The following is a 19,184-nucleotide window of genomic DNA, read 5'->3' as shown; positions in this document are numbered from 1 at the left end:
ATGCTTTCTCCTGCTGAAGTCTCAGTATGCTAACGAGCCTATAAAAAGCCATGTCACCAAACCATGAATATTCATCCATGTCCAATGTCCCAGCGAAGGTGACCTGTAAGGGCGCAGCAGAGGTCACAAGGAGCAGGGCTTAGATTAGAGGGACTCAACCCCCTGGGACCCACCCCATCGGACAGCATACATATCCCCATACTAATACACACACGTTCACACAGCCAACCAGAGATGCCCTCTCTCCTTTCTCTCTTGCTCTCATTCCCCTCTTTCCCTTCATACCTGTGCTCCTTGTCTCAGAGACTCTGCTGAATGAACAGAAGGTTAAAACAAAACAACAAGAAGCTGCCACCCCTCCTCACCTCCCGTCCTCTTTCCTGATCCTCTCCTCATCCTGTCATCTCTCTCTCTCTCTCTCTCTCTCTCTCTCTCTCTTTGTGTGTGTACCTGAGAGTCATACCTCTCTCCACCCTGCAGCCAGTCAGAACCAAGGCCAGGACATACACACAAAGGTAAGACTCCCTCTCGCCTCTCTAACTCTCTCTTTCTCTCCCAAGGTGTGGTCAGTGATGGTGGTTGAGGTGACTGGTGTAGTTGGGTTAGGGTTATAATTTTGGGTAAATGTTAGATTACAGTCGGTCAGGGTTACAATGATGTTTAAGAAATAGATATATGTTAGGGTTACAATGTTGGGTTATTGTTAGATATTTGACTGGATCAGGGTTAATGTCATTTCCAGTTTTGGTTGTAAATGGGGGGATATCCGAACCATCTACAGTATGTTACAGTATGTTATCTTCAGCTTAACTCTTTATTTAATCAGGCAGGTCTAACTTCGTATTTATAGTGAGGACCTAAGAGAGTGGGTTAGAGTGAGTGACAGAGTTTAGCCAACGAACTCGTTATAAGACAATCCACTATGGAAGTGACTTGTCATGCACTTGTAGTATTACCTATTAGTAGCATAGCATGCGGAAGACAAGCAAAACATCCTAAATAAATCCAAAGTGATTTTCTTCCTGATTAGCAACAGTGATTAGTGTAGTTGTGTCTCTAGTGACATGATGATATCAATGTCATTGCGTATTACATTTAAAAATATACATATATTGTCACGTGTTGTTTTCCACTAGTTATAGAATGCTAGACTGTCTTCATTGAATATTTTCTGCTAACATTGATGAAGGTTAAGAGCTGAGTCAGTTTCCCAGACTCAGATCTGAAAAACACAGAAGGGGTAGGGATCAAGGTGAAGGGGTAGGGATCAAGGTGAAGGGGTGGGGATCAAGGTGAAGGGGTGGGGATCAAGGTGAAGGGGTGGGGATCAAGGTGAAGGGGTGGGGATCAAGGTGAAGGGGTGGGGATCAAGGTGAAGGGGTGGGGATTAAGGTGAAGGGGTAGGGATCAAGGTGAAGGGGTGGGGATCAAGGTGAAGGGGTGGGGATCAAGGTGAAGGGGTAGGGATCAAGGTGAAGGGGTAGGGATCAAGGTGAAGGGGTGGGGATCAAGGTGAAGGGGTGGGGATCAAGGTGAAAGGGTAGGGATCAAGGTGAAGGGGTAGGGATCAAGGTGAAGGGGTAGGGATCAAGGTGAAGGGGTGGGGATCAAGGTGAAGGGGTGGGGATCAAGGTGAAGGGGTAGGGATCAAGGTGAAGGGGTAGGGATCAAGGTGAAGGGGTAGGGATCAAGGTGAAGGGGTAGGATGTGAATTGGAACCATCCCTACACTGGACTAAAAACATTCTCACCTCCTCTCTCCAGAGATCAGACACTCATGATGTCCTTTCTCTGTCCCCCTCTCTTCCTCCACACCTCCCCCCCATGTGTTGTGTTGTCAGCAGGTTTGACAGGGGACAGGGTTGTGTATCTTATGTACAGCTGGCCTTAGTGCCAGACCAGCAGAAACACAAGAGGCCGTCTGACACACACACGCACACACACAACTATGACCACTCTATAACACATACGGCTGGATGTTTCTCAAAACTTGGTGCTGATCATTAATATACAGTATTCCACACTAGTTTTGTAATAAGTGTCTATTTGAAAAGTTTGTCATTTTTGTCCAGATATCTGGAATGTTGCAGTACGGTGAGTTACTGTTAAATGAACAATCTGTAATTTAAACAGCCTGCCCTGTCACTTGGTTTGGCATTCTGAAGGATGGGGCTGGGAAATCTAACCACTCACTCAAATTTAAAGACAGCTAGTTTGGATGCAAAAAGGGACATTTTTTGAAAGACTTTCCTTCTCTCTGTGTCTTTCTCTCTCTAGATGATGACAAGTAGTCGTAGGGCCACCCCGGCACAGCCCAGCCCCTCACACCTGTTAATCAACCCCAATGCCTCTGCTACCCCAGAACCTGGGCCCGGAGGCCACACCTCCACAAAGTTTATGAGCGAGTTGCACTCCCTCCACAGTGAGTAACCACCAATCAGGGGTGGGTTTCTAGAGCCTTCGTAGCACTAAGTTCATTTTTTGAACCAAGTGCAGTTGAAGTACTCAACTGAGAAATAAAATACTCTCACAAGCTAGTGAAACCCTCCTGTGTTATGTAAAACATTTGCTATTAATGTATTATTAACTGTGTGTGTGTGTGTGTGTGTGCACGTAGTGCCCTCATGGGCTATAGGAGCTCTATGCGTGGTGAGTGTGTGTCTGGTGTTGTCATGCTGTTTGTGTGTCTGGAGGAAATGTCTGAAGAAGAAAGACAAGGACACAGAGAAGGAGAAGAAGGGCTTGAACATGGACACTGAGCTGGAGGGAGGCACCTCTGAGGTATACATACACACACACACATAGCAGAGTATCAACTCCCTGTGGAGCGCTGCACAGAAACGTTTAAGAAAAAGCGCGGCTAATTACAACTGAGGCTATGTATGTCTCTGCTGGTCACTGAGTATCAGGTTTAATTTATGTGTGTATATGTGTGTGTCCTTTAGCCCCTGAAGGATGAGGGTGATACAGAGACCGGATTGACTGGCAGGGAGGAGGAGGAGCCTAAAGAGGAAGTGAAGTTGGGCAGACTGGAGTTCTCAATGGACTACAACTTCACAGAGAACACGGTGAAGACTCCTTGTTTCAATCCCTGCTCTAACACATCTGATTCAGCTAACCAAGTGGAACAGCAGATTAACCAGTCTGAGGAACAACAAATCACTCCATCAGAGACATGATATAGATGTGGGTAAATTCTCTCTCCCTCTCCCTGTTTCCTCCCTCTTTCCTCACCGTCTCCTCACCCTACCCTCTATCCCCCTTCCCTGTCTGTAGTTGGTAGTAGGTATCCTGCAGGCCTGTGATCTTCCTGCCATGGACGTTGGGGGAAGTTCAGACCCGTATGTTAAGCTCTACCTTTTGCCAGACAAGAAGAGGAAGTTTGAGACTAAAGTCCACAGGAAGACACTCAACCCAACCTTCAATGAGACTTTCACCTTCAAGGTACACATAATTCCTGACCTCTGACCTCTAAACCCTAACACTGACTCCACATTCAACAAAGTGTTTGTGTGTGTATGTGTGCATACTGTATGTGTGTGTGTAGGTACCGTATAGTGAACTGGGTGGCAGGACTCTGGTGATGACAGTGTATGACTTTGACCGTTTCTCTAAACACGATGCTATTGGAGCGCTACGAGTACCAATGAGCAGCCTGGACTTCAGTCAGATGACACAGGAGTGGCGGGAACTGAAGAAGGCAGAGAAAGAGGAGGTGATAATGGAGAAAATAGGAATATAGTACAAAAAAAATGATTGAAGATATATATATATATAAATAGGAAAGAAAGTCAAAAAGTTACAAATCATTTAACCCCACAAAATTAAACAAAGAATTCACAGAAAGAAGGAAGAAAACAAAAATGTCAGTATTCCCCCTCCCATACCTCTTACCCTCGCTCTCCCTCTCCCTTCCCCACTCCCCTTTCTCCCTCTCTCCAGTCAGAGCATCTGGGTGATATCTGTCTTTCTCTGAGGTACGTTCCTACAGCAGGGAAACTAAGCATTGTCGTCCTCGAGGCCAAAAACCTAAAAAAGATGGACGTAGGAGGACTATCAGGTGAGGCTCTGTGTGTGTGAGTGTGTGTGTGTGTGTGTGTGTGTGTGTTAGGCTGATCTCTGTCTCCTCTGTCAGACCCCTATGTAAAGATACACCTTCTGCAGAATGGAAAGAGACTGAAGAAGAAGAAAACCAGCATCAAGAAGAACACTCTCAACCCTTACTACAATGAGTCCTTCAGCTTCGAGGTGCCTTTCGAACAGATACAGGTATGCTCTCTCGCCACACAAAAACACACACAAACTCTCTCATCCCTTAATACAATGAATCCTTCCTCATTGAGGCCCTTCGAACATAGGTTTGTGTCTGTGTTTGTGTGTTTAGAAGGTGCAGGTAGCAGTGACAGTGTTGGACTATGATAAGATTGGGAAGAATGACGCTATCGGGAAGGTTTTTCTAGGCGGAGCCAGCAGCGGCACAGAGCTCCGTCATTGGTCAGACATGCTGGCCAACCCCCGCCGGCCCATTGCTCAATGGCATGGCCTCAAAGCAGAGGATGAAGTCAACGCTGAGCTGGCTGCCAGGAAGTGATGTCACCTAGGCAGCTCTCTGTAGAAGACTACTTTATATTGATGCATACTTACTTTGCCCTTCGACTCCTACCCACTTATAATCTCCCAAACCCTGATACCCATCCACCATTCATGACCCCCCCCCCCCCCCCAAACCCCCTCCTCTACTGTGTAAAGTATTTAAGACACATTACTATCTGGGGCATTAGCATGTATATATCATGATAATACTGTGAAACTTGTACATTATACTATGTTATTAAACATTCTAAGATTGTTGCTCTGTAAATCTTCACTCACATCAGATTCACATCACTGGCCAGCAGGGGGAGTCAAAGTCTTACACACACACACATACACACACACACACACACACATATAACGCACACACACAGTTACACACACACACGATCGATCTCATTTATAATAAAATTAACGTTGAATTACTGAAAATCATACAGATTGAACCTTAAAGTAGGACTAAATTAAAAAATAATCAAAAGTAGGCCTACATTATTCAGTTATTGCATTTGTAATGTCCTAATCTCAGATAATATATCTACTTCAGTTAGGCCACTATTTTCCTGTGCATAGAGAGTTGCAGTACTTCCGTCTTTCAGTTGGTTTGATGTCACCTGTTTGGTACAAAAACTATGCACACACACACACACCCAACACCTGCGCGCAAGTGCACTCATCATCCATCTGAGGGGCTCGCTCAACTTCCTCTGTGCGCGTGGATGTCAACCGCGGGAAACTCGCTAACGAAAAGAGATCACTACTCCCCAGTCTGTCCTGTGAAATGTTCCGTTAACATCCCGGTGGATGAGCTCTGAGATGAACGGTCCGCGGAGAGTCAAACTGTTTCTTCTTTCGTGGTATTCAGTCCTCCAGCTGCTGACAGCACAAGGTGGGTCTCCCAACGACACATGCGCATAATCCCAATTTCATAATTTTTACAGCTGATTAATTTATCCATACTTTCAGCACTTTTGACATTTTAAATGTGCCATAGCCTACTAACTTAATTTCAGAGGCCAGCAATTTAGGATCTGCGCTATATCCGTGATCTCGATTTAAAAAGTTTATTGACGTTTGAACATTATGAAATATCGGATCATTTTACTGTTAATATTATCAACATACACTGTAGTTGTGTAAATACTTGTTATTTATGCTGTTTAAATATGTGCAATACTGATTCTACTGATATGCTGGAATGGTTCTGGAATGGCATTTTGAAGATTAGATATCTGTTGTTGTAGATATATTTGTTATGTGTTGTGATAGTGATATGTGAGCCTGTACATTGGGACAGTGATATGTGAGCCTGTACATTGTGATAGTGATATGTGAGCCTGTACATTGTGATAGTGATATGTGAGCCTGTACATTGTGATAGTGATATGTGAGCCTGTACATTGTGATAGTGATATGTGAGCCTGTACATTGTGATAGTGATATGTGAGCCTGTACATTGTGATAGTGATATGTGAGCCTGTACATTGTGATAGTGATATGTGAGCCTGTACATTGTGATAGTGATATTTGAGCCTGTACATTGTGATAGTGATATGTGAGCCTGTACGTTGTGATAGTGATATGTGAGCCTGTACATTGTGATAGTGATATGTGAGCCTGTACATTGTGATAGTGATATGTGAGCCTGTACATTGTGATAGTGATATGTGAGCCTGTACATTGTGATAGTGATATGTGAGCCTGTACATTGTGATAGTGATATGTGAGCCTGTACATTGTGATAAATCAAATCAAATCAAATCAAATTTTATTTGTCACATACACATGGTTAGTAGATGTTAATGCGAGTGTAGCGAAATGCTTGTGCTTCTAGTTCCGACAATGCAGTAATAACCAACAAGTAATCTAACTAACAATTCCTAATCTACTGTCTTATACACAGTGTAAGGGGATAAAGAATATGTACATAAGGATATATGAATGAGTGATGGTACAGAGCAGCATAGGCAAGATACAGTAGATGGTATCGAGTACAGTATATACATGTGAGATGAGTATGTAAACAAAGTGGCATAGTTAAAGTGGCTAGTGATACATGTATTACATAAGGATGCAGTCGATGATATAGAGTACAGTATATAGGTATGCATATGAGATGAATAATGTAGGGTAAGTAACATTATATAAGGTAGCATTGTTTAAAGTGGCTAGTGATATATTTACAACATTTCCCATCAATTCCCATTATTAAAGTGGCTGGAGTTGTGTCAGTGTGTAGGCAGCAGCCACTCAATGTTAGTGGTGGCTGTTTAACAGTCTGATGGCCTTGAGATAGAAGCTGTTTTTCAGTCTCTCGGTCCCAGCTTTGATGCACCTGTACTGACCTCGCCTTCTGGATGATAGCGGGGTGAACAGGCAGTGGCTCGGGTGGTAGATGTCCTTGATGATCTTTATGGCCTTCCTGTAACATCGGGTGGTGTAGGTGTCCTGGAAGGCAGGTAGTTTGCCCCCGATGATGCGTTGTGCAGACCTCACTACCCTCTGGAGAGCCTTACAGGTGAGGGCGGAGCAGTTGCCGTACCAGGCGGTGATACAGCCCGCCAGGATGCTCTCGATTGTGCCTCTGTAGAAGTTTGTGAGTGCTTTTGGTGACAAGCCGAATTTCTTCAGCCTCCTGAGGTTGAAGAGGCGCTGCTGCGCCTTCTTCACGATGCTGTCTGTGTGAGTGGACCAATTCAGTTTGTCTGTGATGTGTATGCCTAGGAACTTAAAACTTGCTACTCTCTCCACTACTGTTCCATCGATATGGATAGGGGGGTGTTCCCTCTGCTGTTTCCTGAAGTCCACAATCATCTCCTTAGTTTTGTTGACGTTGAGTGTGAGGTTATTTTCCTGACACCACACTCCGAGGGCCCTCACCTCCTCCCTGTAGGCCGTCTCGTCGTTGTTGGTAATCAAGCCTACCACTGTTGTGTCGTCCGCAAACTTGATGATTGAGTTGGAGGCGTGCGTGGCCACGCAGTCGTGGGTGAACAGGGAGTACAGGAGAGGGCTCAGAACGCACCCTTGTGGGGCCCCAGTGTTGAGGATCAGCGGGGAGGAGATGTTGTTACCTACCCTCACCACCTGGGGGCGGCCCGTCAGGAAGTCCTGTACCCAGTTGCACAGGGCGGGGTCGAGACCCAGGGTCTCGAGCTTGATGACGAGCTTGGAGGGTACTATGGTGTTGAATGCCGAGCTGTAGTCGATGAACAGCATTCTCACATAGGTATTCCTCTTGTCCAGATGGGTTAGGGCAGTGTGCAGTGTGGTTGAGATTGCATCGTCTGTGGACCTATTTGAGCGGTAAGCAAATTGGAGTGGGTCTAGGGAGTCAGGTAGGGTGGAGGTGATATGGTGAGCCTGTACATTGTGATAGTGATATGTGAGCCTGTACATTGTGATAGTGATATGTGAGCCTGTACATTGTGACAGTGTGTGGGATGTTTTATTGATGGCATTTTGTTGTGTTTAGAAGCTCAGAGCCAACTGACAGAGACAGACGGAAGACTACAGAGGTGAGATGAGTGGATGAAAGAAAAAGAGAGACTCATCCCCTCCGGGGATTTATTCATTCAATGTCATGACCAAGCTGGTGTGTGTTTGGCTGTATTCAACTGGTCTTAAGTACATTTTACTTCAGTTTGCATGTTTCTTTTCATAATGTACGTTTCTCTCCGTGTGTGTGTGTGTGTGTGTGTGTGTGTGTGTGTGTGTGTGTGTGTGTGTGCACGCAGGAGGGCTAATGCACTGCGGAGGAAACGGGATCTCCTAGGGGAGGAGGTAGGGACACTACACCTAAGAGAACCAGAGGTCAGGACTCACTCAACACACTGACCAGCACAAAGATGCCTTTGTAGAACACACACACACACACACACTAGGGCAACTACACTAACAGGGCTAGAGATACACAGCGGTGTAGTGGAGGGTAAAGGCCACATTTTGTTTTGCACGGTTGTTACCCACCTTTTACAGAAAAATAGCATTGAAAGTACAGATTGTTTCTTTTTTCACAGCGACAGGCTACCTATTTCTTTACCACTACACCATTGGATACACACATACTACACACACTAAACACACAGTGTGACAGATTCACAAACTGGGACTGGTAGGTATGTATGTGTGTGCTCACCAGTGCTCTCTCCTCTCCAGACATTCAGTCCTCTTCTCTCTGAAGCAGCTCTCCCTCGCAGTGTTCTACATAATTACACAGCCCGCGATGCCTCCTCAGGTAGACACACACACACAGGGTGAGGTTGGGTCAACGCGGCTACAGAAAAGACTGAAAAGCAGTCTGTCTTGTAAAGAATCATTTGTTCTCAAAAGTCTTTCCAGAGAAGATTGAGGAAAGATTGCGTGTGTTTTACCAGAGTATTGTGGCTGTCTGAATGGGGGCTGGTGTCAGGAGGGGGGCGTGTGTGACTGTGCACAGTTCCAGGCCCTCGGAGACCGCTGCCAGATCAGTGAGTAACACACACACTCCACAATGCATGTCTCATTTTTGTGTGTGCTTAGTGCGTGTGTGTGTGTGTCGACATGAGGGTTAGACTGACACGTCAATCAACAATCATTAATAAGCTGCATTAAATTAATAACCACACACACACACACATACACACAAACAACCCCTAGTCCATATAGTGTGTTATTAAGTCTGAAAGATTAGGGTTGAGTTTCTGTAGACTACATCAGAACTGGATCTAGTACAGCCTCTATACTTGTAGCTTGCCTGAGAATTTAATTAGTGTTTCCCTTGCCCAGCTATGGTTGGTTTTGGTGGGTTTGGTGGCGCAACGGTAATATGAAATGTTGCTGTTGGGTTCTTGTCCCGGGTATGGCAGACAGGGACCACCACTGTTACACAGTGTTCCTGTTAACCAAATACCTACCTGGTTAAAGTACCACCACATCACCACCACTGTTACACAGTGGGTCTAGTTGGCAGGTCTGGGAATAGTGCAGAGACAGGGGTTTCCTGGAACTGAGCAGCTTTTAGTGAGCTGGCACTGTGAGCAACCAACCTCTCCATAGCCTCCTACACACAAAGACAGACCAGTGCACCTGCAAGCTGATTCAGAGTTGAGATAAGCATACATAACTCTGTGTGTGTGTGTGTGTGTGTGTGTGTGTGTGTGTGTGTGTGTGTGTGTGTGTGTGTGTGTGTGTGTGTGTGTAGTTCCTAACCAGGGCCAGGACAGAGATGGGATATGCAGGTCTTGGGGTCAGTACCACTATGAGACGTTCGATGGCAGCTACTTCTTCTACCCTGGAACCTGCTCCTACATACTGGCCCAGGACTGCCGCTCAGCCACACCACAGTACACAGTGTGGGTCCATAACAGCCGTGTGTGTGAGGGCAGTGTGTACTCCTGTCCCAGGGCTCTCAGTCTCTTCTTCCCCAACGAGGAGGAGATCCACATCTCTGGATACCAAGTCCACCAGGGGGGTCGCAGGTGTGTGTGCTTGTGCTTCGTAATGTGTGTGTGTGTAGGGCGGCAGGTGGCCTAGCAGTTAGAGCGTTGGTCGCTGGTTTGAATACCCAAGCTGACGAGTTGAAAAATCTGTCGATGTGCCCATGAGCCAGGCACTTAACCCTCATTATGTCCAGGGGCGCCGTACTACTATGGCTGACCCTGTAAAACAATATATGTTTCACTGCACGTATCTGGTGTATAATAAAGCATCGTAAAAAACAGAATAATCTGTGTGTGTGTGTAGGCTAATCCTACCCCAGACAATAGGAGGTGTGTTTATAGAGCGTCTGGCTGACTACCTGCTGGTGAAGAGCGTGTTTGGCTTCTCTCTGGCGTGGGATGGGGGGAGCGGAGTATATCTGAAGATGTCTGAACAGCACCATGGCACCCCCTGTGGCCTTTGTGGGAACTACAACAACCTGCCCAATGATGACCTCACCACAGCCCGCGGTGAGACACACACTCGCACACCTCATCAAAGCCCACTGTAAGACTGGACAGACGGGTCCAACCAGTCTCTTATCCTCCCTCCTCCATCCATCTCTTATCCTCTCTCTCAGCACCCAATCATCCCTCCATCACAACCTTTCTCCTCTCAACACCACAGGGAACCATTCTAGTTATTATTACTGAGGGGGAGGCCCTAGTCCTGTAACCTGAGAGGAGAGGAGAGGAGAGCAGAGAAATGGGCAGAAGGTTGCTTAGTGGTTAAGAGCGTTCGGCCAGTAACCGAAAGGTAACTGGTTCGAATCCCACTTCTGACTAGGTACAACATCTGTAGATGTGCCCTTGAGCAAGGTACTTAACCCTAATTGCTCCTGTAAATAATTCTGGATAAGAGCGTCAGCTAAATGACATGAAGGTAAATGAGAAAAGATGGAACAGAGGAAACCAGAGGAGAGAGTCGTTCTTCTAATATACAGTTGTTTTATTATATTGGATTATAGTCAGGCATGTAGAGGGAGGAACCTTAACCGTGTGTACGTGTTTTGTGTGTGTGCGTGCCTGTGTGTAGGTGTGCAGACAGAGGAGCCAGCAGTGTTTGCTAACAGCTGGTCAGTCGATCTGCCCCGTGAAAGAGGCTGCCCTCTAGTGGACATAGACTTCACTGGACCCTGCCACTCTGAGTCTGACATGGACGTAAGACCTGTCTATCTGTCTGTCTGTCTGTCTGTCTGTCTGTCTGTCTGTCTGTCTGTCTGGGACCCTGTTGCTTGAACCTGGCTTGTTCAAGTACCTGTGTTATGTGTGCTTATTTCTGTGTTTTATTGTAATATGTTGATGTAAAAATGTGTGTGTGTGTGTGTGTGTGTGTGTGTGTGTGTGTGTGTGTGTGTGTGTGTGTGTGTGTGTGTGTGTGTGTGTGTGTGTGTGCGTGTGTGCGTGTGTGCGTGTGTGCGTGTGTGTGTGTAGGATGCCATAGAGAAGTGCAGTGCTCTCCTGTTCTTCCCCTTCCTGTCCTGTCATGAGAACATCGACCCAAACCCCTACGTGGCCAGCTGTGTCTCCGACCTCTGTGTGTAAGTCACTCCAGAGTATTCATGTGTCCTATAAGTCAGAGGGTATTTGATTCCTCAATATCGTCAGAGTGTTGTCTGGCTGTTCTCTGACTGTTGTCTCGGGGTTATCTGAATGTTGTCTGACTGTTTGTAAGTCGCTCTGGATAAGAGCGTCTGCTAAATGACTTAAATGTAATGTTATCTGAGTGTAGTCTGACTGTTGTCTGGGGTTTATCCGAGTGTGGTCTGACTGTTATCTGAGTGTTGTCTGACTGTTACCGGAGTGTTGTCTGACTGTTATCTGAGTGTTGTCTGACTGTTATCTGAGTGTTGTCTGACTGTCGTCTGGGGTTTATCTGAGTGTAGTCTGAGTGTTGTCTGAGTGTTGTCTGACTGTTATCTGAGTGTTGCCTGACTGTTACCCGAGTGTTGTCTGACTGTTATCTGAGTGTTGTCTGACTGTTATCTGAGTGTTGTCTGAGTGTTGTCTGACTGTTATCTGAGTGTTGTCTGACTGTTATCTGAGTGTTGTCTGAGTGTTGTCTGACTGTTATCTGAGTGTAGTCTGACTGTCGTCTGGGGTTTATCTGAGTGTAGTCTGACTGTCGTCTGGGGTTTATCTGAGTGTAGTCTGACTGTTGTCTGCTGTTATTAGGTCAGATGAGGAGGAGACGTTTTGCCGTGCGCTGGTGGAGTACACACGAGCCTGCAGCCATGTAGGATACCCTGTCCGAGAGTGGAGAGACAGCTTCCCTTCCTGCAGTCAGTAATGTTACACTAATAACCCAAACCTTCAACTAACCTAGAGCTAACTTATTACTACAGTCAGTCTTTCATTTGACTGTTCCATAGATGATGGCTGTGAGGAGAGTTTTGTCCATAGAGACTGTATCAGCTGCTGCCCTCCAACATGTACCTTTGATAAGGAGTGTCTAGGAACTAACCTGCACTGTCTGGATGGATGCTACTGCCCTGATGGTACGCTCATACACTCATACACACACAGACAGAAACGCACACACACTCCCTCTCACGCTCTGTGTGTCCGTCTGTCTCAGGGTTGATTCTGCAGAATGGGACGTGTATCGCTGTGTCTCAGTGTCCTTGTGTCTACCACGGCACCTCATACACACAGGGACACACTCTGGAGCAGGGCTGCAGCGTCTGGTGAGTGTGTGTGTGTGTGTGTGTGTGTATGTGTGTGTGTGTGTGTGTGTGTCACTAACCTGTGGTGTGTTTCCAGTGTGTGTATGGGGGGAGTGTGGAACTGCACGGACAACAACTGTACAGGTGAGCTGATCATGTCATACAGTATATTATCACAGCTCATTAGTGGGACGATACAATGTCACACACTCTCTCTCTCTCTCTCTCTCTCTCTCTCTCTCTCTCTCTCTCTGTCTCTGTCTCTGTCTCTCTCTGTCTCTCTCCCTCTCACTCCCTCTCTCTCTCTCTCACTCTCACCCTCTCCCCCCCCCCCTCTCTCTCTCTCTCTCTCTCTCTCAGCGGAGTGTTCAGTAGTGGGTGACGTGTTTGTGACATCGTTCGATGGGAGGATGTTCCTGCAGCCAGGAGCGTGTCAGTACGTCTTGGCCAAGAGCCGCAGCAGCAGATTCACTGTTACACTGCAGTATACCACCTGCACAAAGGTAACACACACACACTGCAGTATACCACCTGCACAAAGGTAACACACACACACTGCAGTATACCACCTGCACAAAGGTAACACACACACACTGCAGTATACCACCTGCACAAAGGTAACACACACACACTGCAGTATACCACCTGCACAAAGGTAACACACACACTGCAGTATACCACCTGCACAAAGGTAACACACACACACACTGCAGTATACCACCTGCACAAAGGTAACACACACACACACACACACACACTGCAGTATACCACCTGCACAAAGGTAACACACATATACAGCCTAACACACTTGTGTGTGTGTAGGCCCAGCAGCAGGTGTGTATCCAGTCAGTGACGGTGGTTCTGGATGAAGATGTTAATCACCAGGTGACTCTGACCCGAGAGGGGGAAGTGCTTATTGGGGTCAACCCCGCCTCCGCTTTGCCCTACACCAGTGGTATGATACAATAAACTTGATTGATTCCTTTAATAATACTCCTATGGTATGTAGAAGGATATGGATATGAATACCATCAAGTAGCATGTATAGAGAGAACAGTAACGGTTGCAACACACAGCTTTGTGAACACCTTATTGTACGTCTGACTTAATGTGTGTATATGTGTGTAGATGTAGTTGAGGTACGGAGGTTAACGTCAGTGTTCGTCCAGCTGAGGACGTTGCTTGGACTGCGTCTGCAATATGACGGGCGTGGTGGGCGTGTCTATCTACAGCTGGACAGCCAATGGCGCAGCAACACCCTGGGCCTTTGTGGAACCTTCAACGGAAACCTGCGGGATGACTTCCTGTAAAGAAACACTACTTCCTCTCATGCTGACTTCTGACCCCTATCAGTAGATGGGTTTTTGGCATTTTTATCTGAGGAAGTTGAGTAAAGGCGTATTACATTAAGAATATTCCTGAAATGTTGTCTGGACTGTGTGTGTAGGTCTCCAGCAGGGATGATAGAGGGGACTCCCCAGCTCCATGCTAACTCCTGGAGAGTCTCATCTGCTTGCTCTGCCCCCGTCAACCAGCCCATCATTGACCCCTGTGAGATAAATCAGCACAACGGTAACTTCTGACCCCTGACCTCAAAACTCTATCCTGACCTCCATTTGTTTTCTTGTAATACCTCTCCACATATCGTCTCAAAAGCTGTGTGTGTGTTCCAGTGTTCTACGCCTCTCTGTGTGAGGTGTTGTTGGGCAGTGTGTTCTCTCCATGCCATGGTTACGTCAGTTCCAGTGTGTACCAGCAGCAGTGTCGCTACCAGGCCTGTCGCTGTGGTAACGCCTGTCTGTGTACGGCCCTGGCCCACTATGCCTATCTCTGCTCCAAACACAATGTTACTGTCAACTACAGGGCCCACGTCTCAGAGTGTGGTGAGTCGGTGTGTGTGTGTGTGTGTAATGGTGGTGTGTCTTGGGGGTGTGATGGAGGTGTGTAACTCAGATTTGTGTGTGTGTGTAGGGATGGTGTGTTTGGGTGGGATGCTGTACCAGTCCTGTGTGTCATCCTGCGGCGGATCATGCCGCTCCCTCTCCAGTGGAGAGACCTGTAACCATGACGACTGTGCAGAGGGGTGTGGCTGCTCTGAGGGCAGTTACTACGACGACGTACGACAACGCTGCGTTCAGCCGTAAGACTTCACCACCCTACACATTATCGTCTAACATACACCATCATCTTGATCAAAAACACATTATCATCATCGTTATCGTCATCATTGTCAAACATGTAACTTAAGCCGTCTATCCATCCTCTCCCCTCCTCTCTTCTCTTCTCCGTCTGTCAGGTCGCAGTGTCATTGTTACTCTATTGGAGGGGTGTCCCAGCCAGGGGAGGTGTCCTTCAGCGCCACAGGCCCTTGGTAAGCAGCCCACACACACACACACAGGCACGCGTGAGCGCACGCACACACACAGGCACACACACACAAAGAGGTTATAGAGAGTTCACTTCACAGACATAAAACCCTTCAAACAATCCCCCTGATTGGTAACAGAGCTCTGAAGAATTGTTCTCCTCTTTCTCCCGTTCTGTCTCCCTCCAACAGCCTGTGCAGGAATGGAAGGATGGAGTGTGTACCAGAAGAAAGAGGTAAACCATTCCCCTCTCTCCATTCCTTTCTTATTCTCCTTTCTCCATCCAACAACAAAACTCTGTTTCTGAATGACCTCTGTTTCAGAGCCGGATCGAGGCCGGTGTCCAGAGGGAAAGGTGTTCCACAGCTGCTCTGAGCCCCAGAGGTTACACGGGTTCCAGGGGTCGCCGGCCTGGCGAGGCGGTGTGGCCTGTGAGCTCACCTGTCGGAACCTGATGTTGAATATGACCTGTCCTCCCACCACACCCTGCATACCTGGCTGTGTCTGCCCACAAGGGTAGGGGCTGTGTGTCTGTGTGTTTAACTGTTTAAAACAGGATAAAGTAAGGATAAAGTAATTCATTATTTCCCAACAATATACGTTCACTTTATAAACACACACATGTTTGAGCACTGGCTGTTGTTGGCCCCTGCCTGTATGTGTATGTGTGTAGGCTGGTGCTGCACCGTGGGGAATGTTACTACCCAGAGAACTGTCCCTGTGCCTGGCTGGGCCTGGAGTATCTGCCAGGAGAGGCTGTCGACACCCCCTGTTACAGATGGTACGACCCTCACGTACCTCCCTCAGGAGTGTTAAATGCTGTTAAAATAATGTAAAGAGAGCACTAGTTTCCTAAAATGCTCAGTTGTGTTTAATTTACTGTCTGACTCTTTAACTTAACCTTGTTCTCTCTCTGTCTTTCTCTCTCCCTCTCTCTCTCTCTGTTTGTCTGTCTGTCTCCCTCTCCCTGTCTCTCTCCCTCTCTCTCTCTCCCTCTCCCTCTGTCTGTCTTCCTCTCTCTCTCTCTTTCGGTCTGTCTCCCCCTCTCTGTCTGTCTCTCTCTCTGTCTGTTTCTCTCCCTCTCTCTTTCTGTCTGTCTCCCTCTCACTCTGTCTGTCTATCTCTCTGGTACTCTCCATCTCTCTCTCTTTCTGTCTGTCTCCCCCTCTCTGTCTGTCTATCTATCTGTCTGTCTCTCTCCCTCTCTCTTTCTGTCTGTCTGTCTGTCTGTCTGTCTGTCTCCCTCTCTCTCCCTCACTCTGTCTTTCTCTCTCTGTCTGTCTGTCTGTCTGTCTGTCTGTCTGTCTGTCTCTCTCTCTCTGTCTGTCTATCTCTCTCCATCTATCCCCCTCCCTCCCTCCCTCTCTGTCTGTGTGTCTCTCTGTCTGTCCCCTCCCTCGCTGTCTGTGTGTCTGTCTGTCTGTCCGTCTTTGTCCCCTCCCTCTCTGTCTGTCTGTCTGTCTCCCTCCCCTCCATCTCTGTCTGTTTGTCTCCCTCCCTCCCTGTCGGTCTGTCTCCCTCCCTCCCCTCGCTGTCTGTCTGTCTCTCTCCCCTCCCTCCCTGTCTCCCTCCCCTCCCTCGCTGTCTGTCTGTCTCCCTCCCTTCCTCGCTGTTTGTCTCCCTCCCCTCCCTCTCTCTCTGTCTTCCTCTCTGTCTGTCTCTCTCTCTCTGTCTCTCTCCCTCTCTGTCTCTCTCCCTGTCTGTCTCTCTCTCTCTCTCTCTCTCTCTCTCTCTCTCTCTCTCTCTCTCTCTCTCTCTCTCTCTCTCACTGTCTGTCTGTCTGTCTGTCCCTCTCTCTCTCTCTCTCTGTCTCTCTCTCTCTCTGTCTCTCTCTCTCTCTCTCTCTCTCTCTGTCTGTCTCCTCTCTGTCTCCCTATCTCTCTCCCTCTCTGTCCGTCTCTCTCTCTCTCATGTCTTTCCCTCTCTCTGTCTCTCTCTCTCTCATGTCTCTCGCTCTCTCCCTCTCTCTCTCTCTCTCTCCCTCTCTCTCTCTCTCTCTCTCTGTATCTCTCTGTCTCTCTCTCTCTCTCTCCCCCTCTCGCTCTCTCTCTCTCTCTCATGTCTCTCTCTCTCTCTCATGTCTCTCTCTAGTGTGTGTCACCGGGGTTATTTTAACTGTAGTCACAGTCCGTGTCCGGCTGTGTGTACGGTCTACAGTGACAGACACTACCACACCTTCGACGGCCTGGAGTACGACTACCACTCAGAATGTCAGGTCTACCTACTCAAGGTGCGTGCTGGCGCGCATGTTTGTGTGTGTGTGTAGGCAGATTGGATCAGAGAAAGGGGATCCAAGGAGTTTCTCTAAACTGGGATTTAATTTTTTTTTTTAGAGCGACTGAGGTAAGCAAAGCTGTAGCAACACACACACACACACACCTGAGGAACACAAAGAGAGGTCTGTTTGCGGCAGACTCTCAGGGATATAGAATTAGAATCAGCAGGACGTTGGGACATTCCAGTTCTAATCAAGGTTCTGTGGTGGCTGAACCGGCAGCCATATTGGGTGTTCCTTCTGATTCTGATCACACATTTCCCTTTTCTGTTTGATCTATTCTGTTACCCAGGCCTATGAGCTGGAGTGACCATTAGTCACCCGATCCCTCCTAAAACAAAGAAATATACACTTTGTGAACAAAACATTAGGAACACCTTCCCAATATTGAGTTGCACCCCCTTTTGGCCTCAAAATAGCCTCAATTCGTCGGGGCATAGACTCTACAAGGTGTCCAAAGCGTTCCACAGTGATGCTGGCCCATGTTGACTCCAATGCTTCTCACAGTTGTGTCAAGTTTGCTAGATGTCCTTTGGGTGGTGGACCATTCTTGATACACACGGGAAACTGTCAAGCGTGAAAAACCCAGCAGCGTTGCAGTTCTTGACACACTCATACCTACTACAATATCCTGTTCAAAGACACTTCAATCTTTTGTCTGGCCCATTCACCCTCTGAATGGCACACATACACAATCCATGTCTCAAGGCTTAAAAATCCTTTTTCAACCTGTCTCCTCCCCTTCCTTCATCTACACTGATTGAAGTGGATTTAACAGGTGACATCAATAAGGGATCATAGCTTTCACCTGGATTGTCAAAGTCTCCAGCCACCCTAGTCATAGACTGTTCTCTCTGCTACCACACAGCAAGTGGTACCGGAGCGCCAAGTCGAGGTCCAAGAGGCTTCTAAACAGCTTCTACCCCCAATCCATAAGACAGCTAATCAAATGGCTACCCAGACTATTTGCACCCCCCTCTTTTATGATGCTGCTACTCTCTGTTTATTTTCTATGCATAGTCACTTTAACTCTACCTACATGTACATATTACCTCGACTAACCGGTGCCCCCGCACATTGATTCTGTACCAGTACCCCCTGTATAAAGCCCAGCTATTTTTATTTTACTGCTGCTCTTTAATTATTTGCTACTTTAATTTATTTATTTTTTTTAGGTATTTTTTTCTTAACTTCATTGTTGGTTAGCATTTCACTGTAAGGTCTACTACACCTGTTGTATTCAGCATTTCACTGTAAGGTCTACTACACCTGTTGTATTCAGCATTTCACTGTAAGGTCTACTACACCTGTTGTATTCAGCATTTCACTGTAAGGTCTACTACACCTGTTGTATTCAGCATTTCACTGTAAGGTCTACTACACCTGTTGTATTCAGCATTTCACTGTAAGGTCTACTACACCTGTTGTATTCAGCATTTCACTGTAAGGTCTACTACACCTGTTGTATTCAGCATTTCACTGTAAGGTCTACTACACCTGTTGTATTCAGCATTTCACTGTAAGGTCTACTACACCTGTTGTATTCAGCATTTCACTGTAAGGTCTACTACACCTGTTGTATTCAGCATTTCACTGTAAGGTCTACTACACCTGTTGTATTCAGCATTTCACTGTAAGGTCTACTACACCTGTTGTATTCAGCATTTCACTGTAAGGTCTACTACACCTGTTGTATTCAGCATTTCACTGTAAGGTCTACTACACCTGTTGTATTCAGCATTTCACTGTAAGGTCTACTACACCTGTTGTATTCAGCATTTCACTGTAAGGTCTACTACACCTGTTGTATTCAGCATTTCACTGTA

The 19,184-nt window shown here is 46.9% G+C and overlaps 2 protein-coding genes across 2 annotated transcripts in view; both read left to right on the top strand.

The window, feature by feature from the left end:
* Positions 1-450: 450 nt before the first annotated feature.
* On the top strand, positions 451-4,844 carry LOC135509298 (synaptotagmin-1-like). The gene is made up of 9 exons (XM_064929831.1): positions 451-515; positions 2,277-2,421; positions 2,617-2,780; positions 2,945-3,067; positions 3,276-3,443; positions 3,547-3,714; positions 3,942-4,059; positions 4,135-4,268; positions 4,384-4,844. The coding sequence occupies exons 2-9, from the start codon at positions 2,277-2,279 to the stop codon at positions 4,588-4,590; spliced, it is 1,227 nt and encodes a 408-aa protein (XP_064785903.1). The 5' UTR covers positions 451-515; the 3' UTR covers positions 4,591-4,844.
* Positions 4,845-5,275: 431 nt separating this feature from the next.
* LOC135509297 (otogelin-like protein) overlaps positions 5,276-19,184 on the top strand; it is a 51,739-nt gene continuing 37,830 nt past the window's right edge. The window contains exons 1-24 of the mRNA XM_064929830.1: positions 5,276-5,481; positions 8,068-8,110; positions 8,330-8,375; positions 8,751-8,829; positions 8,969-9,061; positions 9,775-10,051; positions 10,317-10,522; positions 11,088-11,212; positions 11,486-11,592; positions 12,227-12,333; positions 12,424-12,549; positions 12,630-12,738; positions 12,815-12,861; positions 13,078-13,220; positions 13,540-13,672; positions 13,846-14,023; positions 14,165-14,289; positions 14,391-14,600; positions 14,689-14,857; positions 15,014-15,088; positions 15,275-15,318; positions 15,407-15,599; positions 15,757-15,864; positions 17,175-17,313. Of these exons, the coding sequence (XP_064785902.1) occupies positions 5,397-5,481; positions 8,068-8,110; positions 8,330-8,375; positions 8,751-8,829; positions 8,969-9,061; positions 9,775-10,051; positions 10,317-10,522; positions 11,088-11,212; positions 11,486-11,592; positions 12,227-12,333; positions 12,424-12,549; positions 12,630-12,738; positions 12,815-12,861; positions 13,078-13,220; positions 13,540-13,672; positions 13,846-14,023; positions 14,165-14,289; positions 14,391-14,600; positions 14,689-14,857; positions 15,014-15,088; positions 15,275-15,318; positions 15,407-15,599; positions 15,757-15,864; positions 17,175-17,313 (2,967 nt within the window). The 5' untranslated portion in view covers positions 5,276-5,396. The remainder of the gene's footprint in view (positions 5,482-8,067; positions 8,111-8,329; positions 8,376-8,750; positions 8,830-8,968; positions 9,062-9,774; positions 10,052-10,316; positions 10,523-11,087; positions 11,213-11,485; positions 11,593-12,226; positions 12,334-12,423; positions 12,550-12,629; positions 12,739-12,814; positions 12,862-13,077; positions 13,221-13,539; positions 13,673-13,845; positions 14,024-14,164; positions 14,290-14,390; positions 14,601-14,688; positions 14,858-15,013; positions 15,089-15,274; positions 15,319-15,406; positions 15,600-15,756; positions 15,865-17,174; positions 17,314-19,184) is intronic.

Source organism: Oncorhynchus masou, chromosome 22 (genome assembly GCF_036934945.1).
Source record: "Oncorhynchus masou masou isolate Uvic2021 chromosome 22, UVic_Omas_1.1, whole genome shotgun sequence".
Lineage (NCBI taxonomy): Eukaryota > Metazoa > Chordata > Actinopteri > Salmoniformes > Salmonidae > Oncorhynchus > Oncorhynchus masou.
This window is presented reverse-complemented; position numbering and strand designations above follow the sequence as displayed.